This window comes from Apium graveolens, chromosome 2 (assembly GCF_009905375.1).
Source record: "Apium graveolens cultivar Ventura chromosome 2, ASM990537v1, whole genome shotgun sequence".
NCBI lineage: Eukaryota > Viridiplantae > Streptophyta > Magnoliopsida > Apiales > Apiaceae > Apium > Apium graveolens.
In genome coordinates, this window is record NC_133648.1 from 123,659,060 (window position 1) to 123,686,289 (window position 27,230).

At 33.0% G+C, this 27,230-nt stretch overlaps 1 protein-coding gene and 1 long non-coding RNA gene across 2 annotated transcripts; both read right to left on the reverse strand.

The window, feature by feature from the left end:
- Window positions 1-15,819: 15,819 nt before the first annotated feature.
- On the reverse strand, window positions 15,820-17,749 carry LOC141707811 (berberine bridge enzyme-like 8). Its single transcript, XM_074511181.1, has one exon. It carries the CDS (start codon window positions 17,665-17,667, stop codon window positions 16,045-16,047), a length of 1,623 nt encoding a protein of 540 aa, XP_074367282.1. The 5' UTR covers window positions 17,668-17,749; the 3' UTR covers window positions 15,820-16,044.
- A 4,463-nt stretch (window positions 17,750-22,212) lies between these two features.
- On the reverse strand, window positions 22,213-24,940 carry LOC141707812 (uncharacterized). The gene is made up of 3 exons (XR_012569163.1): window positions 24,510-24,940; window positions 23,616-23,713; window positions 22,213-23,230 (listed from the first exon to the last, which is right to left on the reverse strand). It is a non-coding gene; the product is annotated as an uncharacterized LOC141707812 (long non-coding RNA).
- Window positions 24,941-27,230: the final 2,290 nt, after the last annotated feature.

The following is a 27,230-nucleotide window of genomic DNA, read 5'->3' on the forward strand; positions in this document are numbered from 1 at the left end:
TTTCATTTTTAAATTAAATGTCCTTGTTATCACTTGCGGAGTTGCTGTAGATGGTGGAGGTAATGCCAATACCTCAGATGGCATGCTTGCACTAGTACTTGACACGTTCATCAAAGCCTTAACTGGTCCGGTTGACTTGCATTCCCTAGTTATATGTCCAGTCTTTCCACACTTATAGCATGTAACTCCTGGCTTCGGTATCTTACACTGGTTAGCCAAGTGTCCCTTCTGATTGCATCTATAGCATGTCATGTTCAACTTATTACACACTCCTGGATGTCTTTTTCCACAATGCTTGCACTCTGGTCTCTGAACTCTATTTTCTCCAACTTGTCCTTGGCTTGACTGGTTGTCCCCCTTAGAATCTTGTCTCTTGTTCAAATTTCCCTTCTTCTAAAAATTTCCGCCTTTGTGGAATCCAATCCTTTTCACACTCTTGTCTTGTGAGCTTCCGGCTTCATACTTCTCTCCATAAAATGGAACGTTTCTCTTTTTGTTATCCTTTTCTTTCCTTGACTGTATCCCATTATTCTCAATCAGAGCAGCCTTCTGTACTACTCCAGCATAAGTATCAAGCTCAAACATAGCCACTCTATCTCTGATCCAAGGCTCTAATCCTTGTTGCAATCTCTTTACTTTCTCTTCCTCAGTGTTGGTATACTTCGTCACAAACCTTGACAGATCCGTAAACTTCTTCTCGTACTCCAATACAGACATACTTCCTTGCTTCAATTCAAGAAATTTAAGCTCCATCTGATTCTGCATATACTAGGGTAATACTTTTCCTGGAATAACATCTTAAACCTTTCCCAAGAAACCGGATGATTTGTCTCCATAGCTTTCACTGAATCCCACAATAGATGACTTCCCCTTTCAGAAAATAAGTAGCATATGGCGTCTTCTGATCTTCTCCTAACTGAACCAATTCAAAAGCTCTTTCCATTTCCCTAATCCATGTATTAGCTATTATCGGATCAGTGGTATCATGAAATGTAGGTGGATTCACATTCTGAAAAGCTTTGAAAGTAAAAATTTGTCGAGGTGGTACTGGTGGATCAGGTGATTGGTGTGGTTCACGGTTATCTTGGTTTTCGAATTGTTGTTGAAGAGTTAGTTAATGTTGAGCTATAGCATTTGTTTGTTGTTGTAAGGTTTCCAGAAATCGAAGAATATTAGGATATGTGGTAGAATTTGTTGTCGGCTTCTTCTTTTTAGGTGGCATGATCCTGAAATAAAAGTTATATCAAAACAGGTATGAACAATAGAGAAAATTTCATGGTTATGGTATCACAAGTCATTATATTCATTCAATCGGGTTTCAAATTAAACAATAAGGGTGATGCATATAAAAGCATAAGAACAATTGAAACCAAATAGAACGATAGTGCATAATTATCGAAATTAGGGTCAAGGTACATCAAGATTGGAATAGAGTCTGAATCTAGGGATAACATGCTTAATTAAAGCAAACAACAGGGAATTCTATAAAGTCCAACAATACAATGACATGAAAAGTAGATAATGGAAAGAACTAAGGCTCCACTTCATCAGAACGGGGTCCGGTAGTCTTCTCTTCATGAAGCATCTTCACAATACACTGGAGCTCGTCCGCAATCATCTGGATAGTATACTGGCTGGTACGGTCTCGGTGTGATGGCATCTCATCAAGCATAGCGTTAACGTACTGAACCAAGGTCTCAAGTCTCACAGTCATCTGCTCCTTAGGCTTTCCTTCATAGTTTCGGTTGCCCGGATACACGTTCTTCAATCACTCTAACATTCGATCGTACTTGCCCTGAAGCCTGTCGAACTCACGCCTCAACTCAGCATGCATGGAGAAAGCAATTATATCAGACGGTTCAGAGATGATGAGGAATGTGCCTTTTGCTGCCAAACAATGCATAGATATATATATAAGAGAATTAGTAGTGAACGACTCGAATATCCTATACCTACACTCTCGTATAATATTTTATAAACTTATATACATATATAACCTATTTGGGTTGTCCAGGGACTCTAAACCGTAGCTCTGATACCAAAACCTGTCACGCCCCAAACATTTACAAAAGACAATATACGAGTAATTATATTAGTTAACAAAAGGAAGTAAATACATCTGAATCCAAAATCTTTACAGTTTAGGGTTTGGAACAGCCCAACACTATTAACTATTACAACCTGATTCCAATATCGAGTCCTCACACACAAAATCACTAACTACCTGAGCTCGAACATACGAATCGGCATCACAAGTCTTACGCACTGTCTGCTTGAATCTAACCATATCTGCTAGCTGTAATATCAGGGTAAGCAAGTAGTGAACCAAATACTCAACAACCGCTATAATATACATAAACAATAATACATTAACAATAGAATTAAAAGATTCAACAATATTGTATCAAGAGATAAACTTTCAGGATGATGGCATCTTTTATTGTAATAAAACCATTCGAAACAATTTCCTTATCAAAAACCATTTTATGAACCTACGGATTACAGCCGGTGATCAGCCGCGAAGTAATGCCGAAGCTCGCTGGATTCTAGAACATTAATGGGATCCCTAAGCAACTTTTAAGCCTACATATTAAGAGCGGAAATGACTTGCGTCTCAGTCCAGATCCACTATCTAAAGAAAATATTTGTCCCCCTTTGGGACTGGAAATCCAAATTTTAACTTTTTATTTTAAAAACTGATGCCAAGTGAGGGTTAATTTCTTAAACAGTGAGCATCTTTATCAAGGGTTCTAGATCAACTTTGAAGCACAGGGAATAGGTCCACTAAATTTCAAGGCCATGATCAACTAGACTATACTTTATCAAGGAAATTGCAAGGTTTCTATTCACAAGGAATTTGACAATGAGATTTAGCAGGGTTATCGGATAGTATGAAAGAACTAAGTCAAACTAGGTTAAAGGTAATGGTTCCAGATAAGACATAGGTATTAAAATATAAAGAAGGTGAGCATCAGTTCAAAGTATAACAGGGTATCATGGTTTAGGGGTAAGAATAGGGTTATCAAGCAATCATGAATGACTTTTAAGGGATAGCTGACTGTTAGGTATCAATATAAGGTTATTGAGTATAACTGGCACAGGGTTCCACATCACAATTACTTGGTATATTAGCATGGTATGACTTTTGAATTACTTGCATAGAAATCTCCAAGCAAAGTTAAACTACTTGCAATAGATACTTGAGGGTTCATGGCATTTGCATATAATACGAAAGATAGATTTGAAACCATTTGGATCATATATATCAAGTTGAATTAGAATACTCACATCATATATAAAAGCTGGGGTAACACTATCTTGTAGTATAAACAAAAAGGTAGGTTGAAACACTTGCCTTGAGAAAGGATTGACTTGACTGGCAGGTGGGAGCAACTGGAGCTTCACTCAACTTTAATGGCAAGTTTACCCTCGTCTCGAGAGCCTACACAAAATAATAATATCCTCATTATAATATATACTCACTAACTCAACCTAATTATAAACCGAAATTACGCACATCGGCACTTAGGCCTATATACACATAAACGCTTATAATTACCTTATAAGCACAATAGTTCACATAGCCACTCATGTTCACAAAGAACATTTAATTACATAATAATATATCCATACACACTATATTGCATCACTAGGCTTGGATGATCTCACTCCACTTACTCAAGTCACTTAGTTATGCTAAACTAGCCAAAACTCTTAATATCGTCCTCATAACTCGAAGTGCCTTTTCTAAACCATCAAGTTCTTATGGACCCTGACTTAGGCCTTACACTCTACTGACCTCATACTATCTTACAAATATGGTGGTCAACCTAGGCCTCACTCATAAGTGCCCTAAAACTAATGGTTAAGTGATTTTTCTCATTATAGTGATTTCAGGGTGACACCAATGGGTTTATGAGTACAATTGACACCCTTACACTTCAAGTTTACCTCTCAAACTTCTACACTAGATTCTTCTGACCATAAGGCAACTCTCAAACTTGTTTTGGCTCAAGGGCCTATCTTGGGCCTACCTGGGCCTAAGCTTAAAGTCCAATGTTCCCCTATTTTCTGGACAGAAAAGTGTCCTATTTTGCACTAACTTATGACACATTATTCTAACTCAATTCCTATGAACTATGGCTGAAAAAACTCCTCTGACACTTCCTCTAACTAGGGCTAACCAAGGCATAGTGAGGGCCTACCCAAGACATGGTCAAAACTCCTCATTTCTAAGTTATAACAAAATTGTCCCCTGTTGGACAAATTCGAAATTTTGGTGTGTGCACCTCACTAAATGGTTGGGTTTCTCTAATCTATGACTTCTAGACTCAATTATACCCCAAGTCTTAACTCCCCGTGGCTTGGTCCTAACAATGCCTAAGAAATGGCCATTCAAAATCAACACAAAACTCACATGCAAATCTGAAAAACAATTCAGGATTCTATCCTAGCCTTTCCACCTTAACTCCCACTTTAAAACCACGAATTAAATCTCAACCAAGGAAAATTTACTACTATGAGACTCTAAACTAAGGCCTCAACCAATAATGGAGATCATCCATGCCCTATAGTACCAACATGCAAAATAAAACTTAACATGCAACTCAAGATGATCACTAAATCAAGTTCGACTAAACAAGAGGGTTATTAGCTCATAAATTCGACTTAAAATACTTAACTACTTCAAAAGATCATGCACACTACCTTTTAACAACTAAGATCAAGCATAATATCAAGGAAACAATTCGTTTCAAGCACATATAAGGTTGAATTTAACACAAACTAAGCATGCAAGAAGAGCATATATAACATGATTATACTTGAAAATAATGCCCTATCTCTAACATGCAAAGTAGAATATGACTTTAAAACTAAAGATTAGTAGCATGCAAAGGTTTTAAAAGAGTTTTATTCATGGAAACACTTAGTTTATGCACATAAAAAGTATATCTCATAGAGAACTCTTTAATCCACATGAATTAAGAGTTTCTCTTTGGAGATCACATAAAATCAAGACATGCAAGCATTAAACTTCATCTCCTAAGCATTGAACTTCTTGTAAAGTGTATATTATATGAATGGGTAATGGAATTACACTAGAATGGAAAGGATTTCATGAAGAAAAATTGAAGGGAATGGGGGAAGGGGCTTCGGCCGAATGAAGAAAAAGACAGGGGGAGGAGAGAAAATTTGAGAGTGAAAATGATGAGCTTGAGTGGAGTGTGGTTTTGGGTTAACTCCTCTCTTTATGGTTCATTATGCACTAATTCAATAGTGGAATTTGGAATGTACTAAAGTGCCCTTCTCCAATAACCAAACAAAAGTGCATGCAAGGGTAGTTTAGTCTTTTGGTGGATAAAAGAAGGTTAGTGGAGTATGAATTGTCTCTTATGCCCTTTTAAATTGAATTGGAGGGTATTTGCATGCATAGGCAACTAAGTAATTTACAATTTAAAAATCAACTAATTTATATAAAACAATTTTTATAAATATAAATGCACCTCCATAAATCACAAAATAAATATCATAAAATAGCTTATGATTTTAGAAATTTAATGATATAAGATTTGAAAGTTTATTGTTAAAAGATTTTTAGAATCGATTTTTCATATAAAATGAAGTACTTTTGATTATCATTTAAAAATACTAAATGAAAGATTTTCTTTTCAAATTTTTTTTTATATAAACTAATACATTAAACACTTAGTGTATAAGCACTCAGCTATATAGATCATCCATATTTATAATTTCATACAATTTAAATTTTAATTTTAAACACACAATTATATATAGATAGGGTTTAGAAATACCGGTCGTAACAGACTCTTTTGTCTGATAGATTCTTCCATGCAGCTTTAGAGCATTTAGCAGTTTTTGAAACCTACTAAAAATGTTAGTGAGTGACTCACTTTCTTCACTATGAAAATGCTCATATTGCTGAATCAAGAGTTGAATTTTATTTTCCCTTACTTGCTCAGTTCCATCACATATAACTTGAATTGTATCCTAGACATCCTTAGCAGTTTTACAATTGATGATGTTGTCAAACATGTCACCATCAACACCATTAAACAAAATGTTCATGGCCTTCTTATCCTTATGAACTTGTTCAATATCTGGATCAGACCATTCTACTCTAGGCTTTGGGATAAATGGCTCATTTCCTGTGGCGGATCTCATAGGGACATGAGGACCTTTCTCAATACAGTCTACATATTCTTCATCTTGAAATAGGAGATGCAGGTGCATTTTCACCTTCCAGTGGTGATAGTTGTCTTTGTCCAGAAATGGAATTTTTACTCCAACATCTTTTCTGCTCATCTTGTTAGTTGTTGTGATCTTTAAAATCTTTGTACTTCAAGAGCTTGCTCTGATACCAATTATTATTCCCAAACAATCTAACAATGAATTACAAAAGGCGGGGTTGAATGTAATTCTGTTTTTTTTTAATTTAAGAACTGTTCTACCTTAAATATATAACTATTTTGGATTTATCTAAGGTGTTGAATGAATATATTGAAGAAATCAAACACAAAGTAATTAAACACAAGTATTTAAAAACTTTCTGGCGGATTGAACGTTTTCACCAGAGATATATATAAAATAGAGAACTCTGTGATAGAAAAGATTGTACACAGCTGCTTACAAGTAGAACTACAAACTTCTGAGAAATTCTTTACAGATTTTGCTTTATCTATTTCCGTAGTTGAATGTTTGCTAGCTTGATTGAATCACACACTATTCTACTTGCTACACTTGGTTTATATATTACCAAGTTACATGATAAAATGATAAACTAATAAGACAAAATATTTCTTAGTCTAATTACATGCTTCTTCATTTCTCTATGCAACATCTTTGAATATCTTCAAGTTAACATGGAAGTGGAAATGCTTCTTTGTTCTCTAAAACCTGTAAATAGGCTGTCACATTCCATTTGCATCTAATCAACCCATTTGATTGTCAAGTCACGATCAACTGTAATTTGAATTTGAACAACCGTTGAAATTTCATTGGATCATCCGTTGAAACTTTGTTGAATCATCCGTCGAAGCTTCATTAGATCATCCATTGAATGTGATTTGGTTCATCCGTCGAAACCTTGTAGAATCATCTGTTGAAAGTCTTCCATAGCAGTTAACTCTATTTCACTTATGCAAAATTACAAGGCATCTAATATTTACCATTAGCCAACCTATTTTGCATATCAAACTAGTAGTCAACATTACTTTGAAATATCCTACAACTTCTAGATCTTTAAGGTATTATAGAATGCATAAATGTGTTACAAGACTTATTGATACATAAGCTACTCTCTTAACGGATGTTAATGTGATCATCCGTTGAAAGCTACAAACTCAATCTACTAAGGTATTTTATTTAACTAATCATCAAGAACACAACATATTCCTCACAGAGCTGACTTATTATCACAGCATAGGGAAGCAGGAGTAAGTGAGGGTGTGTGCAATTCCTGACATAAAGTAGTAAGCCAAGATATCTCATAATAAACATCAGCCAAAGCCCTGTACTCGGCCTCAATAGATGACCTTGATACTATAGACTAACGTTTACATTTCCAGAAAATCAAGGATTTACCAAGTAAGACACAAAAACCTGTAATTGATTGTCTTGTCTGTTTACAGCTACCCCAATCAGCATCAGCAAAAATTTTTAAATCAAAAAAAGAAGAACTAGAAAGGAAAATCCCCAGACCACAAGTGCGTTTGATGTATTTTACCAGTTTGAGGGCACTAACAAGTGAATTTCCTAAGTCTTGTGCATAAATTGAGCAAGGATATGCACAGAATAGGATAAATCTGGTCACGTGATTGTTAAGTAGACGAGTCTACCAACCAATCTTCGATAGGCTGAAAAATAAGTTAGGACCGGAGAAGCTGATTTTGCAGTAAGATTAGTTAATTAGATTCATAATTAATAGAGTAATAAGATTAGTTAATTATTTAATTAGGGTAAAGTAAGATTAGGACCGGAGAGCTGCTTGTTACTTGATTAATAGAACCCCTACACCACTACTTAAAGGTCTGTCTCCTTATGAAATCTTATTCAATAAACCTCCTGACTATTTTAATCTGAAAGTATTTGGTTGTCTCTGTTATGCCACTATTGTCCCTCACAATAGTGATAAGTTTGCACCTAGAAGTGTCAAAGGTGTATTTCTGGGATACCCATATGCCAAGAAGGGCTATAAGGTGCACAATTTAGAAACAAAACAGGTGTTTGTATCTAGGGATGTTAAGTTTATTGAAAATACATTTCCTATTTGATACTGTGAATTCAACTAATCCTGCAGCTTTGCGTACTCTTTTTGCTTTTCATATATGTTCTGATTATGATAGTGATCCTATTACTTTTCCTCCATTGTCACACTACCAATTCAGAATAATCTGTACTTCCCAATGATATAGAGTGTGTCTCTGAATCTCAACATACTTTACACTCACCTGATTCATCATCTGAATCTCAGAGTACTTCAAATTCCCCTGATTCCTCTTCATTTCCTCCTGAAGTCAGTTCTAGACCAAAATGGACTAGATATTTGCCTGCTAGGTATGTTAATTATACTGGTCTTCCTAGTCACTTGGCGGCTAATTTCACTTACTTCGATGTTTACTCTAGAAAATCCTCAGAATACTTACCTGATCTCCTTTCATATTCTAATTTTCAGCCAAACTATGTTCACTTTCTCTCTGATATTACAAATATTCTTGAACCAACAACTTATAAACAAGATGTTCAGTCCCCTGAATGGCGCACTGATATGGAAGTTGAACTATCTGCTTTAGAAGCCAATAAAACTTGGGTAATTGTACCTTTACCACAAAATAAAAAGGTTGTAGGCTGCAAGTGGATCTACAAAGTTAAATATCATTCAAATGGTCAAGTTGATAGATATAAAGCTAGGCTTGTAGCAAAGGGATTTACACAAACCGAGGGGTTGGACTTCTTTGATACCTTTGCACCAGTTACAAAGATGACCACCTTCAGGGTAATTTTAGCTTTGGCTGCTATGCATAATTGGTCCTTAACACAACTTGATGTGATTATGCTTTCCTCCATGGATTCGTACATGAGGAGGTTTATATCGCTATTACAGAAGGCTATCATGTTCCTGGAGATATTTTACTGCAGTTTCCAAATCAAAGATTAGTGTGCAAATTAATTAAATCGCTTTATGGCCTAAGACGAGCACCTAGAGAATGGTTCACTATTTTATCTGATGCCTTATTTAAGTTTAGTTTTACTAAGACCTTTAGTGACCAAAGCTTGTTTGTTCTCAAAAAGGGGTCTCACATTGTTGTTATGCTAGTTTATGTTGATGATATGGTGTTAACTGGAAATGCTCCTGAACTTATGACTCAAGTGAAGTCTTTCTTGGCCAGTCAATTTAAAATAAAAGACCTTGGGCCTTTGAAGTAATTTTTAGGCATAGAGATTGCACGGTCTAGTACTGGCACCTATCTTAATTAGAGAATATATTCCTTGGATATAGTCAAAGATGTTGGTTTTCAGGATGCAAACTCAGTTAAGATACCTATGGATCAGCATCACAAACTTATTGCAGAATCAGCTTCTCCGGTCCTAACTGATTTTTCAGCCTATCGAAGATTGGTTGGTAGACTCGTAACAACCTACTGATTTACTCACTAAAGCTCTTCCAGGTTATCAACTTCAGTACCTTCTCTCCAATTTAGGAGTCTGTAACTTCTTTCACACTCCTAACTTGAGGGGGATGTTAACTATATATCATCAACTCACAGTGACACGTCAGAAAAGGACAATACAGGTCAAAATCAAGATAGCCCGTTGGAGAGGTCAAACACAAGCAAGAGAGCGGGAAAGTTAGTTAGTTAAAAAATATAGATATTATAGATAGAATGTAGATCAAGTAGAGGCTCTCTCATTATTCATTTTTTGTATGAAAATAATGAACTAGAGAGTATCATCTTCTCCAATAAGATTAGTTAATTAGATTTATTTCTTGCAAGCTTTACTGATTGTAACAGATTCCTCTTGCACCCTTGAGAAAATTTCGTTGACAAATAGGTTGACATTGATATTAACTTGAAGGTTTAGGTTTGAGATAATACCTGGTCCATTGACTTGTTCCAACCTGTTCACCTCATTATTTATTTCCTCTTGAAGGTCCAGTTCTTGCTCTATTGGATGGTCATCCTTGATGTCCTCTTCAACATTTTCAGTGATCTTCCTCATGTCAACGATAATTAGATCGTTCTCATCATCGAATAGCATATTGTTTAGCACCAGTGGGCTTGTAGGTGTCCGGGGGTCTAAAACCTCGGCAAAGCGCGCTAAATGACTGATAAAGTGCTAACAAAAATGATAGCATGTCAATTGACACTGTTTTTACCACGAGCTGAAGTTGTTCTTAGTCTTAGAGTATTCACATTTGGTTACTTATTCCTTTCCCTATCCTTGTATTTTGTGAAATTGATTCACCCTGTATTTCATATTTTAACAATATTTATACTTGGAGAGTAGTAGTGAAAGTGATAAATAAATACTCTCTAATTATATACAACATTACTTTAGCACGCTTTTTAATACTTTTTAACTCCATAATATTTATTTTAATTTTTTTTTTAAATAAAATTTTTATGTTTAAATTTTATTTAAATTTTTAAATTTTTATTTTAATTTTTTTAAAAAAAATATTATAAAACAATAATTTATATAAATCTCGAAATATGTGCAAATAGTAAACTTATAAAATCTGGCGGGACGGAGGGAGTACTAATGATTAAAGTTATCAAGGAAGTAAGAGAAGTAATAAAATAATAACATACGGAGATAGAAATAAGAACTGGGTTGAGATAATAAATTATAGGGATAAATTTACAAATCTATAATTTTTAATAAGATTATTACGATGAGGATGGCGGAGCAAATGTGAATGCTAGCTCTTGCTAGGGAAAGCAAAATAATTCGAAGTGACGAATATTTGATCCGAAATTTTGGATATACTAAACCCGAAAATAGGATTTAGATTTGGATTTTAACGATACCGAACCGATATCCGATATGAAATTCGAAACTCAATCCAAAACCGATCCAACCCGAAACTCGATTAAAACCCGAAATATAAATAATATACTATACGTAATATTTTAGATGTAAGACATAATTTACATAACTTTATTGTATTATTTGAATAGTGATAGATTAATGTAAAGATTGTAAGGACTTATTTAGTAAATTATAATTTCTTTATTTCAATATCAAATTTTATTATTTAAGATGTACCTTTTATGTATTTACAAAAAAAAAAATCATTTATGATTAGATACTAAATATTATGTCATTAACACATCTTATATTTCACTCATTATGTCAACCCGTACAATATAATATGTTCGATTACTTATTTATTAATATATTTTAATTTTAAATATTATATAGATGTAATTAATGATATTTTTATGTATAAATAATATTAAATTTGATTACCTTTTTTGTAATACTTTATATCCGAGAAATAGTTAATCTAATCTGAAATCTGATAAATATAAATTTAAATAATCAGAAAATATTTAAATTTAAAATTGAATTGGGATTACAATTTCGATTTTCCGCAATTGGATTGGAAATTGGCCTACGTACCCTAACTCTTACGAGCTCCTCACTAAACTACTTTAGCCCCTGTTAAAAAATAAACTTTGACACTGATAGTGGATGTATAACTGAATTGGACCCTACTACTCTGTTTGTACAAACTAGCATAATAGCCCGTGCGAGGCACGTGCCATTTTCAAGTAATGTTGAAATACAGTGTATATAAATTTTGAAATATCAATTTTTTGCGATGAAAAAAGTATAGCATAATCCCTAATAATTTAATTAAAGTGTACAACAAATAGCGAAGGAAGTAGTTTAGGCTCAATGATTATTTAGACGTTTAAGTGATGGTTTATTGTGTTACATTTATTCGCCTTCTTTTCCGGGATTTGACGATTTTGGTGAAATATATATTTTATTGTCCGTGATCTCTGAGTTGAATATGTTATTGTGTATTATAATTTGCGTAGTTCTTGTATATATATATATATATATATATATATGTATAGGGAGTTGCTCAAATGAGAACCTACATTATTGGTGAAACTGAGATCTAATCTCAGCCCCACATTCTCATTCCCAAATTAAATCACAACCACACACTTTAAATTTTTATCTTATACTTCATCTTTCACCTACCTCCCGACCCACCTCTACCACCACCCACCCACCACCACCACCGCGCAACAGCCGCCACCACCCTTGTCCGGCACTACCGGAAAATACCAGATATGTTGCTCTCTCTCTCTCTCCCTCTACCAAAAGCCTCTTATCGGATTCACCTCGTCGGATCCTATTCATCGTTATCCTCTCCGCTTTTCTGAATTCGAAACTTTTCTGGTTGAATAACCGTTTGTTTCCGACTAAGCAACTGGAGCTCATCGTTTTTCCGGCGCTTGAGCTTCCCCGATTAGAATAGTTTTAACTTCATATCAGGTAGCGATTATCCATTTTTCTCATTTCCGGGGATTTTGTTTTGTAATTAGTGATTTTTAGATTTGGTGTGTTTGTAGATGGTGGTGGTGGTCAGGTTGTGGTGGTCCTGATTTGGTGGTGGTTAGTGATCATTGTTCAGATTTATAATTATATCTAGTGAATATTAATATGATGTTGATGATCAGAGTTGATAAATTGAGCTGGTGGTTGGATATTGTGGGTAAAAAAAGTGGTTGTATATGGTATTTTTTTATTTTACGGTAGTGATATTTTCTAATCGGTGGTTATGTGGTGATTTTTGTGTTTCCGATGGTGATTTTTCATTTTTCAGTGGTGATTTGTTATTTTTCGGTGCTGTTTTTTTTAATTTGACGTGATGATTTTATGTTTGCCGGTGGTGATTTTCTGGTGATCGCCGGAGGTAGTGGTGGTCACCGGCGGTGGTGGTTGCCGGTGGTTGGAGGTAATGGTGGATGGTAAGTAGAAAGAAGAAGATGGAAGAGATGATGGTTGGAGAATATGATGAGATTTAAAATGAATGGTCTAGATTAAAAATACATTTAAATTTTTGTGGTTGATATTAGATCTCATATCTCACCAAAAAAAGGTTCTCAATGGAGTAAGACCTAATATATATATATGTATATGTATATGTATATGTATATAAGTATAAGGTGATGAAAACTTATTGCATATAAATTTAGAGAATGTCTCCGCCCAATCTAAAATTTCTCATTTTGAAGTGTTAGTATAATATTTTTAAATACTTTGCACCAATTTTATTTAGCAAATATATGCATATCTATTATTTATGCATGTGACATTTACTTTAGAACATTCATGTGGGTAGGAGTGTTGGTGTCAGACTATATATTGTATTTTAGTATAGAGACTAATGTAGCGTTATATTGTATTATAAGAACACTAAATCGTTTTGTACCAAATAAACAATTACAAAAAGTTTCGTGTTTCATTCATAAACTTTTAAATATATGTAATTTTAATTATATAAAATAGTGTATAATTTGCATTTTTTATAATATAGTATTGTTAAAAATCATTTAAATCAATACATTTTTCAAATTACATTAATTGCTAGAATTACTTTTTATATAAAATTGTAAAAAAAAAATAATCTGATTATGTCTCAAAAATTAGAATTTAAACTATACTCTTTAAGAATTCACCATTATTAAAAAAGTCACATATCCATATTTTAACATAGTGGAATTTGGAAAAAAAGAGTTGGTGAATTACAAAGCCCGTAGGCCGTAATTTTACCCGATCGTGCGATAATCTGAACCTACGTAGTTTTTAAAATTCGGGTCAAGTCCATAACAAATCATAATAAATCAAGATAGCAATTTTGATACACGTTATTCATTTATTTGGACTTATAAAAGTTTCTAACACATTGATACCCGTGGATGTCGGAAGATAGATAGATAGATAAATTTATTTATTTTTAAAAAAAATAACTATTAAGATTATCTACTAATTATATTTGAATAAAAAATTAAAATGTCTTTTTATCTAAGACACTCACATATTATGTGTATTATTAATTACATATGTAACAATATGGTGTAGTGGTATGAATATAGGCCCGAGTTCGATTCCAACCAACAATACCATTTTTAACTAAATTTTAGATATAAGGGCAAATTAGTCATTTTAACTGAATAAAATGTCTCACTAATTTTAAATTTATGTTAGTGTATTATATAGATAAAGGATAGAATATAACCCATATAAACTAGGGGACTTTATATAAAGGTCGATACCCGGTTAGATGAGTATGAATTCGAAAAATTGAACTCAAATTCATGAAATCGAAATTTTATTTAATATTTGAATTATATAATTTAATAATTTTTTGAAAATTATTTTAAATTGATCTAAAAATTAACTGAACAAAAAATCTAATAAAAAACGATCCGAAATAGTAAATTTGATTATAACTTGTAGCTAATAAAAACAAAATAATATATTATACGAATCAAACACGACCTGAAATAAACAAAATTTATACTTAAAAAAATTTTATGTTTAATTTTTCTAAAAGTACATTCTATCATATTAAAAAAAACCTACACTTAATAAACATTTTTTTAAGTTTTAAAAATTAAAAAAATGAATAAGTTATAATCTGAAAATATCTGAATTATGTTATATTTTAATACGAATTTTATTCGATTTTAATCTAAATTAGTCCCGAAACGGATGACATCCGATCCGATCAGAATGGTCACAGAATATATTAAAATTCAAAAGTGGATTTGATCCGAAATTGATTTGATCTAAAATCGATCCGATTATCTGAATTGACAAGTCATACTTGTTCATATGAAATGAATATCTGCTTAATATAAAGAAATATTATAATTTCCAAAACCGTTCCCAAAACTGTTTTCAAATATATATTAAAATTAATTTTTTTTTAATTTTTTTCATAATAAAATGTAACCCATGTGCATATATATGCACCTAAAAATTAAAATATTTTAAATATCACATCACCCTATTTAGAAATATTTTGATAACGAATTCGGGATGCGTAGTCGGTGAACATAGAAATATAATAAGGAATTTTTTGGTTTTATTTTAACCCTTACAAGTTCAAATTTTCAACTTTTTCCGTTTGTACTTAACTCACTCTACAAACTACATATATAGTATAATCCATTGTTGTATTGTATCCAATAGACCTAGAGGTGGCAATCTGGGTCTAAAACTGGATAACCAGTCCAAACCAGTCCAAATATTGGATATTGGTTCAACAAAAAATCACAGATTATCATGTGGATAGGATTGGTTCCTGAGCATACTTTTACTTATAAATATGGATTCGAACTATGAAATCCATATTAACATCCACATTTCATAGATTTGGACTACAACTGTCAGGCTGTATGATTAGGCGGTGGCCTATCGGTCACTCTCTCTATTAATTATGCAGGTGTCGAAAGTTGAAACACACTATCAATAGCATCAGTTAATCCTTCATGTATTGGAGTTAATTTACGATATTGCCCTTTAGTATTTGCTTACTCTTAATGTAAAACACGCATATATACACTGTTGGAATGATGAGATTATTACTTTATTTAACAAATTAATGAGAATTGAAAGCATAATGTCATTTTGTATATAAGTTTACTAATCAGAGTGGTTTATCCATATTTACTTCATAACCGCATTTTGTTAAATATGGACTTAATATGGTTTTGGATTTAGGTCCAAACCAAATATATTTAAGATCCAAAACCAGTCCAAAACTACTTTTTGTCGGGTCTAGATAGACCCAATATTTGTATACATTAACAAAAGAATAATGCTAGGTCCAAAGGAACATCTTTTAGGAGCCAAAACAATGTTACAGCTATATTACTCTCAAATGTAGTATTTGCACAACTTGAAATGACAAAAGCAGCTTAAAACTTGTGTGCAACCATGCTTGAAAACAGGGCACATGCATAAGTACAAAACAGAGAGCATGTATCTAGATTACATATCCGACCAGAGTGAGAAAGGAGGTATACTTTGCTCATGTCTAAAGAAGTTCTCCGGATCAACCATTGTTTTCACCATAACCAGCTTCTTAAAATTGTTGTTAAAATAACTTTTACCCCATTTTCTTGCCTGCAGGTAACCGATGCTGCCTTGAGCATTATTCACACCGAGATCTAGATCATCGTAATTCCAGTAAGCTCTTCGCGGATTACTTGAAACGTAAGGTGTCAAGTAATCCGATAAGCTTCTAATCCATTCCAACTTTTGTGTAGTGTTTCCAACCCAAAGCACTCTCTCGTATAACATGAACAATGTTCCAGCTCTATTAGGGAATGGAAGTGCTGACTCTGCATAATTGTCTAGTACTCCACCATATGGTGTAAAGATAACAGTTGTTTCGCCTATTTCAATTTCTAGAAGCTTGTCCCATAAACCGTTTATTGCTTCTACAGACATGGGTTGCCTCACAAAATCTGATTTTGCTTTGGTAGACAGATCATACAAGAAAGTTCTGTCTAGTAAATCTTCAGGGGAGTAAGTATCTTCGAAAATATCGAAGAATGAAGAAGACATTATAGCTTGGATCCAGCTTACTTCTTGAAGATCTTCTCGTACCATTCCTAATTGTGGGAACCTTTCATCCATAATTGCAAGAAAATCATCAGCTCCCCCAAGATACAATCCTGTAAATGCCAGCACAGCTGTTTTTTTATCGGCCCGGGGACTTAGGTCACTCACAGTCGTATTGACTCGGATTCTGATATCAACTTCATTAGGAAGTGTTGCAGCAACAGTTTGGAATGGATATAGAATGTCGGTGGCACCTTGTTCTAAAGTTCGGAACATAGACAAAGCAGTGACTTTTTCAGGAACATCAACTAGGTTCAATTTCCATGAAAGAATGACACCAAAACTTGAACAACCACCACCTCTAAGAGCCCAGAAGAGATCTTCCCCCATTGATTCTTTATCAAGAATTCTTCCTTTTACATCCACCATTCGAACATCAAGCACATTGTCAGCAGCAAGACCATACATTCGTCTCAACGGACCATATCCACCGCCACAGATTAGTCCAGTAGCTCCCACTGTGGACCACACGCCAGCAGGAAATGCAAGAGTATTGCTGGCTCTGTAAATCCAATAGTAAACTTCACCAAGCGTGGCTCCAGCTTGAACAATAGCAGTTTTAGCTGTTGCATTTACAGTAACCTTCTTATACTTGATCATGTCAAGCAACACAAATGGAATCTCATACGTGCTGCTATAAGAAAGGCCTTCAAAATCATGACCACCGCTCCTGACTCGGATCTGCATGTCATACCTTTTAGCACAAATGACCACATTTTGGACCTGAGATTCGGACTCTGGAGTAACAATGACATGAGGCTTAAGACGAGAGGACGTATTGAATCTTGGGTTGCGCATGGAGAATTCATAGACAGATGTGTAGGAAAAGTTGTTTGGAGTGTAAATGAGTCTGCCAATGGTAGCTGAATCCGGAGATTTCCCGGCTAGGCATTGGATGAATTTAGTCGGATTATCGTCGGACGAGGCCCATGATGAAACTAATGAAAAGAGGAAGGTAAAGATAACAAGTGAACTATTCGGCTTCATAACTAAGAATGAATCTGATTTTATTTTATTTGACACTGGAGAATGTATTGGATTTGATATATGAAAATGAGGAGGTGCATGAGTTATATTTATATTAAGATGCATGATGAATAAGTAAAAAGTGTAAGCTGGCGGCTAAGTGAAAAGCCAATATTTGAGTTGGTATAGAATTGGCATGTTGCACTAGTTGAATCTATAAAACACTCTGGAAACAAAACAAGGAACACAAACTACTGTCCGGTTGCGGTATACGAATATATAAAATATATTTGGTTCGTCTTTCCCCGAACCAAAGTCCTTTTTTACATATATAGGACCATCGTTCATGATGACCGAACAACCAAGTCTTCTTAAAAATGAATATAGAAACAATGTAAATATCCATATGAACATTGGGGTATGAAATTTATGAGTATAGGACAATTTTAAATAATTAACAACATTCTAAGTTTTTGGTTCTTATCATCCTTCACGTTCACGTTGCTTGCTTTCACCATTCACCGGTTGTCAATACGAGGTAGTCATTCTCTTCCCTTGTTTTCTATTCATATTAAACTTAAACATTTAATTAATAACCTAAATCAATCATTTTCGAAAAATGATTCTTTTAAAATTAAAATAATATTCTTCAACTTACAATTACCGTAAAAACGTTTTATAACGATATTTTAGAATGACTTTGATGATTAATTAAACTTAGTTCTTAGTTACAAACTCTTCTTGGAAATATTACAAGACACTCTTAATGTCTTGGTTCCAATAGGGCTCTCAAATTCAGGACTCTCCCTCCTAAATGTTCAAATTTGATTTTTACTATTTTTTATTCATTTTATTCTCCAACATATATATAGAATAAGAATTTTTAATTTTACATTTTATCTAAACAAAGTCTTTACTTGTATAACTAAATTCTTCATGATTTCTTTTAAATGAGTGATACTCTTTTGAACATTACGAATATATTTAATAATTTAATATTAAAAAAAGTCCTGACGCTATTCTCAACTCGATATATGATAGAACAAGAAACCTAACGAGTCAAAAACCCATTGTATCTGCCCACGTTATTGGCTATTAGCTATTGCCTAGCTTGTTTATCCATTTTATTATTTACGAGTCTCCCCGATTAATATCTTTTGAGTATCTCCTAATAAATAAAACTCTTAGCTAAAAAATTATTAATACATATTATAAATAAAAAATATAGAGATTATGTAAAAAAAATCCATTTTCAATAGTACATTCCCATTATTTATAAATATATTGTTGAACCACTACAGTCCTGTAAAAAATCTGTAAAAAAATAATTTAATCATTTATAATTATATTGAAGTCATATAATCTATCTATAACAACATAAAATTTTAATAACATACTATTTTTAAATTATAACTAACCAATATAGTCAATATCGAAGTGCAATACCCTTACATGTTCAACAAATTTTATGTATTGTCATATAAGTCCAATTTAACCAACGAATTATATCTAACAGCATTGGAGATGCTCTTCATATCTTCATATTATCTTATGTTTGAACATTACTAGTTTGAACCTTTGTTAGTTTGAGCATAATTTTATTTACGTAAGTTATGTCGAGACTAGCTATTGGTGGTTTCGTAATTTTGCCAGATTGGCATTGGTAAAAAAAGGGGTAACAATTTTGTTCCACAAATATGCATATTGGTATCTATAAAGAAAAAAGGGGTCCCAATTTTGCCCCGCAAATATAGAGATTGGCATCTATAAAGAAGTAAGTGGTTTCAAAATACAATTTTTTTTAAATTTTTACGCGTATTTTAAGATGAATAAAAATGATAGTTTTATAAATTATTTTTCAAATTTTTTTTTCTAATAAAAGTATACATATTAAATTTTAATTTAAGAAGAGAAATTTGAAAAAAAGTATGCAGAAATATAATTTTTTATATATCATAAAATACACGTAAAAAATTAAAATACTTATATTTTGGGATGGAATAAAATTTTATCAAGCAAAAATATACATTACTCATTTGATATGTATAGGTTGAATCATTTTATGAGATGTAGGCTCACTAAATAGGAGTGAGGGGGTCTTTGGGAAGCCGTAAGTAAAGGATTTCGCATGTCAATAGTGGTCGATTTGGAGTGGGATTCAAATCTGAGTTTGTGTTTTTTATGTTTTAGTTTGAGTTTTTTTTATTGAATTGAGTCGAGTTTAAAAATAATTGAATCTAAAAATTATGATCGAACTTGACCCGTAAAATAATTAAGTCAAATTTGAACTGTTTGCAATCTTTCGAGCTTATCAAGTTTTTTATCGAGTTTTCGAACTTATCAAGTTTTTAACAGGTTTTCGCGTTTATCAAGTTATCGAGCCTATTAAAATTATTATTAAATTTTCGAGTTTTCAAGTTTTGACTTCAATTTCACGAAATTTATTTGATTTTATTATCTTATTTTAAAGTTCACCATAAAAATATAATTTCATTAAAAATTATTTCAGAATAGCACATTCAATCATTTCAGTGCACTAGCTTTCCAATAAATTAAACAATATTCAATTATCAGTTATTCGTACATATTTTGTAGATGCATTTTATTTTTAGTACGAACTAAACGTCTTAAATAATATATGATGCTAATAATAATTATAAATTATAATTTTTTAATCGAGAACAAATTTGATTTTTTTAAAAAAATTTGGAATATGAACCAAGAATCATTAGTAGTTATTAATAGGGAATTTTTTCGTCACTCAACTTATCGTGTCTATAGGAATTTACCATTCAACTATAATTTTTTTTTTCTTTTACTCACTAATGTTAACTTCATATATATTTTTTTATCGTAGGTAATCCTCAGCCGCTATCCTTTGGGTGCGCACTGATTAACCCTACGGGCTCAAGCAGTAGCCTGCAAATCACGTGAACCGAGATAAACCTCATTTAGGCGATAGGCTCTGACTCAGCAGACATAATCATAAATTCTGCTCTCGTGGGATTCGAACCTGTGACCAAGAGGATAGTTATCCACTCGTTAACCAACTGAGTCAACCCTTGCGAGCAGCTTCATATTTTTTTAGTCACTAACGTTAGGTTTGGATTTGATTATTACTATTATCTCAATTTTTTGTAGCATTATTAAAATATAGTGGTAGTTTGTAATATTTTAATGATTTGATATAAGTCCCCGGGACGTTTACCTTGATATATGTAAATTTTTAATGTTTTTAGTACTTTTTTTATCGTAGGTAACCCGCAGCCGCTACCCTTCGGGTGCGCACTGGGTAAACCCTACGGGTTCACGCAATAGCCTGCAAACCACGTGAACCAAGGTAAACCACATTTAAGCAACAGGCTCTGACTCACGAGTCATAATCATAAATTCTTCTCCCGTGGGATTCGAACCTGTGACCAAGGGGATAGTTATCCCCTCTTTAACCAAATGAGCCAACCCTTGTGGGCCGTTTTTAGTACTTTATGATTAGTTTGCTAATTTGATTGTATTGATTTTTTTATTTTCTTATTTTCCAAATCTCTTACTTCAATCAAAGAAATCTCCTAGAATTTTAATAGTATATTCTACCTTGTATATGTAGTTTTTAAATATTCCTTTTAATATTAAAAGGCTAAAACAGTTGTTGACTTGTTTCTCGTATTAGGATTATATTGGCGTTGACGGATTGGAATGTCTCTTCATAATAATTTTGGTTCTGAGTTTAGTACCTACCTAAAAAATAACATATATGATATGATTTTATGCGTCTGTTTACAGTGTATATACGTCTGTATGACCAGATGTTTAAAATAATATGCGTATTTTCTACAACAGACGTATATAATTAAGATATTATACGACTCCTCCGTATGCATCTGACAAATTCAGACGCATATAAGTTTTCTTTTAAGACGCATATGACACTTTTTTACTAGTTACCGCTATGTTTTAATAATGGTACAAAACATTGACCAAATACTAATAATTAAATCTGAACCTAATGTTAAGGACTGAAAAAAATCCGAACCTAACATTAGTTAATAAAACAAAAAAAATTATAATCATTACGCCATAAGTGCACATAGGCAACCCCTACTATACAGTTGCATAAGGCCTAAATGGTGTTGCATAAGGTAATAGGCAACACCAGGCAGAGGTTGCCAATGTGGACGTGGCCGTAGAGCCCTAAGGCACGAATTATGCAATGCCAGAAAGCGTTGCATTATACGTCTTTTGCAACAGTAAAAGCTTACAATGACAACAACACTTAGTGTTGCATAAAATGAAGCCACATCACCATTGTGTCCTACGTGGCAAGTGACACATCATTTTGCCACGTCAGTAGTGGTCTTTACTTTGACACATCAGCAAGGGGTCCCCTATATGCCAAATCAGCAGTGGGCTCTACTTTTGCCACGTCAAGAGTGGGTCCCACAATATGTAATGCAACACTGATTTTAGTCATTTGCAACACCATTTTTATTCATATGTAACATCATGTTTAGTCTTATGCAACACCATATAGAGTCAAATGCAACACTTCAAAAATTAAAAAAATTTACATAGTTATATTATTTTTACATTATTCATGCCAAACAAGGCATCCAACAATCAATACAACAAACATCCAATGAAATTTAAAACTTACTAAACTGTTTCTAAAGTTTTATTAACAAGCATTTGGTTCTAACTATCAAAGTACCAAATTCTAACTTCAAATATGGGTTGGCCAACAACATCAGAAGCAACAGGTTCAGTAATATGTTCCTCTGCATTAGCATTATGCCAGTCGCCTGCATGGACTCCTGCAACTTCCATATCAACTTTTCTGAAACATCTCAGAAAGGCGTTCTCCAACTGCTCCCGCCAATTATTCCCAACATATATACGAGTACAAACCAAAATATTTGAGCACAGACCAAAATAAAAATTAAGCTTTCCATTATCCCCTATTTTCAGCTTTTCGTGCCATATTAAAATCTTGTTGTAGTTATCCGTTAACAACAATATCTTTGTCAAAAAGTTGAAGCTAATTTTATTTTTAGAAAAATAAAATTTTAAGTTACGACTTTTAATTATAAACATCTTAAAATACTAGACTTTTTCAAGCACAAAAATACCAAAATATAAATAAAATTATAAGGGCATGTGCCCTTCAAATTTATTAACTGAAGCAAATGATATTAACTGATAATAAGGGCCTGTACAAATGATAATAACACATACAACATGAAGGAGGTCAAGGGGAAACTGCTGCTCAAGTACACTGCCGATCAAGTAGCAGTACAAACCACAAGTTTTTTTTTGTGTTATTGCAATTGAAGTGCAGAACTAGAAAAGAGAACCATAAACAAGTCAAATAGTTAAAGTAACTAGAAAAATGGATGCAGAATTATTTCATAGTACCAGTTAGCACATGTCATATACATTACAATATATACGGAAACCTTTGACATAGAAAAAATAAAAAAGAAAAATGATATGAAACCTTTTTAAGACAATGTACTACTTATCCCATTAACTCAGCTCCCACTTACAGCATTCCAAGTGCATAAACAATCTAGCATTTTAAGTTTGGTTCCTACAATTAATAAAACCAAATAATAAATTAACTTAAATTAATAAAACCAAATCATAAATTAACTTAAATTAATAAAACCAAATCATAAATTAACTTAAATTGCAGTCCAGGAAAAATTAATTCAAAAACCAAATCATAAATTAACACACAGGAACGGACAAGTCCAAATCGAAATCAGAATTCACAAGCTAAATTCACTGGAAAATATTCTCATCAAAATCAGCAACTGCTTACAAAATTGTATTGTCTTGTTGGTTGCAAATTAAGTATCACATGATGCTGGTGAATATAACGATATAGTATCTACTCCTGCTCTTTTTATTCAGATTTCTTTATCATATACTTAAAAAATCAACTCAAAATTTCATGGCTGATATGACCAAACCTGACAAGATGGCCTGATCTGTGTCGCTTGTAGACATGCCACCTTGATATTCTTTATAAATTAAGACACGCTTGCCACTTGGCCACATATGTGTTGTCCTAAAATTGATCATGCAGCATATGTTATCAACACCATAAATGTGCCACCTTCCAGAGGTATTTACTATACAAAACTAGAGGGGTTTTGTGTTTTCTGAACTCAGGAATCACAAATAGCCTTACTCGGAAGGAAGTGTGAAGAAGTAACATTTTAGTGACGATCGAGAACATGGGTAATTATCACAAGCTGCAAATTTATGCAATTAATCATATTTTGAAGAAAATAGCTTACTAGAAACCATTCTTTCGTGGCAGGATCAGGACGGTCACGTCCTCCACTTGGTGCAATTCATTTAATTTTTAATCCACTCCCGCAATTTGAATTAATAAGAACATGTCTTTGGAGTAAACCTTGGCACTGAATAAACTATTCCTTAATCTTTTTGTATGTTTAAGATCATAAATTCAGTAAGTAAATCTCGACTATTTCATCATTTATTAAACTGCAGCGTTCTTGTTGATATACTAAATTAATTATAAAAGTATGTAAGAACTACAGTTTGAAAGTAACAAAAACAAGAACGTACTCAAACTAATTCCCAACCGAAAGTACCAAAATACACTCTACTCCCCTAACCAACGGAAACTCCTGCTTATTATGTAGCACATGAGTAATCGTAGCAGCCGTCGGAATTCTACCAGTGTGCATTACTATACGCAAACTAATACCAAGTAAAAGATAGCAAACAAATAATAGTTAGTTTAGGACTCTACAGAAATACACACAAAGCAACATTATACAAAAAACTGTAAAGTATGTGCTAGTGTGAGTAATTCTAGGTAACAAGAAAAGCACCTTGCTTTTCGCTCTTCTCTTCATCATTCTTCGCTACTTTCTCGACCTTGGCTTCTTCAACCGCCTTTTTAACATGAACAGCTTTCGAAATCTTTTCGAGCTTCTCAACCTTTCCGTTATCATCAACAAGTTTCTGTCCACCACCAAACCTCCATCTATTGTAACACACCACGTCGCGCCATCGACAGACCTCATCTCCACCGGTTCCAACAATCCTGGTTCGAGTGACAAGGTGGAGAAAGCGGTTATGAACCCGATTTCCTCGAACGGGTCCTCTTCTCGATGTTGGTTTGAGAGGGGCTTCATCGTCAACAATCAGATCAAACTGAATGGTGGCATGTTTGGGTTTGAAAAGAGAATCTCGAATTTAGGAAAAGGGGAAGAACTTGATTGTAACAGTGGGCCAACGGTCAGCATTTCCCCAAATTGTGCTTCTTTAAACGGATCAGATGTTCCAGATTAAAAGTGAAAGGGGTGATCCGCGTGATGCATTCATCAGCCAATACTCTTCTGCCACTTAACGAGCTAAGGAGCTGATTTTCTATTTTCTATTTACTAAATAAAAGACTAATTAAAAATCAATATAAAATAGCTGGAAAGTTTTAAAAATTCCACAAAAAATACTATATACTTAAATAATTAGCCAGATAATTATAAAAATTAAAATCATATTTTTATTATTTTTTAACCATTTTTTCAAAATCTGTCAAGAAATCTAATATATAATTTAAACATTTAGAAAATTAATATTACATAAATCGAAAGAGTTAAATATAAAATATGGACTTATTACGAAATAAAAATAGGTCTTCACAATTTTAGGGGGGAATATACCGCCTATATTTTCATTTGGGGGGAATATGCTGCCTATATTTTTATACAAAATTTTCTTTTTTAATATATTTACTACATCGTTTTTTGTTATGATACGACACAAACCGGGCATTATATTTTTTCTATTATTTTTTCCCAACACTAGAAGGCTATTTAATATTATCTGTACGGTTGGATTGTCAAAAAGTCATTTTAAAAAATAGAATCACCACAAGTGACAAGACTTAGTTATAGGAACCCGTGTTGACCATAATTTGACTATAATAAAAACACATGATATAAAATCTAATTTTTTAAAAAAAAATTTACACATCTCTAAAATTAGTAGATAACATCATCCGTATGGTTGGATCATCGAACAAAAATTTTAAAAAAATAGAATTACCATTCGGGACAAGAGTTGGTAATAGGAACCCATGTTGACCGGAATTTGACTATTAATAAAACACATGCTATAAAATCTATTTTTTTAAAAAAAATACAAATCTCTAAAATTAGTAGGTATCATCATCCGTACGGTTGGATCGTTGAACAAAAATCACCACTCGGGGAAAGACTTGGTCAAAGGAACCCGTGTTGAACGTAATTTGACTATTATAAAAACACACGATATAAATATATTTTTTTTAAAAAAAAATATGACATCTCTAAAATTAGTAAATATCATCATATGTACGGTTGAATTGTTGAACAAAAAATTTAAAAAAATAGAATCATCACTCGGGACAAGACTTGGTTATAGGAACCCGTGTTGACCGTAATTTAACTATTATAAAAACACATGATATAAAATCTAAATTTTTTAAAAAAACATTTAGACATCTCTAAAATTAGTAGGTATCATCATCCGTACGGTTGGATTGTTGAACAAAAATTTTAAAAAAATAGAATCACCACCCTGAACAAGACTACGTAATGTGAACCCGTGTGCACCAGGGTTTGATTATTAAAAAAGCACGTGACATAAATTTTTTTAAAAAAAAAATAAAATTACACATCTCTAAAACTAGTAGGAAACAACATCCGTACGGTTGGATCAATTAAAAATTATTTTAAAAAAATTAGAACATGAATATAACAAATAAATTTCAGGAATAGTACAATAACTAGCGCAACACTAAATAACCTACTACAACAGCACAAAGCAAATACAACGCCTGAAGTGCCATGTCAGCTGCCACGTCAGTAAGTGCCCCCACTGTGTTCCACGTCAGCATGCCACGTCAGCATTTTGGGGCAAATAAATGGGACCCACTGGTGCTACGTCACCAGTGGGTCCCACGTATGGGCCCAAAAAAGCTAATGTGGCATGACAAGTCAGCATGCCACGCCAGCACCCGTGGGTCCCCAACATGCCACCTCAGATTTATTTTCCACGTTAGCATTTATTAAATAAAAAAATATCTAATGCAACGCTATGACCTCTACTGTTGCATGCTGCGCAACAGTAACAGTTATTAGCAACGGTAGCTTCAATGTAATGCAACGCTTTCACCACTGTGTTGCAATAAATTGAAAATTTTGTAGATAATGCAACGCTTTTTGTACAACGCTGGATAAAAACAGTTGCCTATGTGCACTTATGGCGTAGTGAATTGGGTGGTAAATTTCTAAAAACACAGTAAGTTGAATGACGAAAAAATTGATTTTACCTATTTAATAAGATGATTTGTCGATAAGTGCAACTAAGGATTTGTCGATATTGCATCGACCAGTTAAAAAATTAACCAAAATATTACTTGAGATACCAGCTAATTTTAATAATGCTAATAACATTTAAAAAAAATTATATATATATAAGTCTAACTATCTTATTTATCAAAGAACATTTTTTCATTATAAATTATAATATTAGTTGAATATTTAAATTTAGGTACGTAAAAGCCT

Bases quoted from the DNA above. Each gene is read 5' to 3' on its own strand.
- LOC141707811 (XM_074511181.1), bottom strand. From the start codon at position 17,667: ATGAAGCCGAATAGTTCACTTGTTATCTTTACCTTCCTCTTTTCATTA.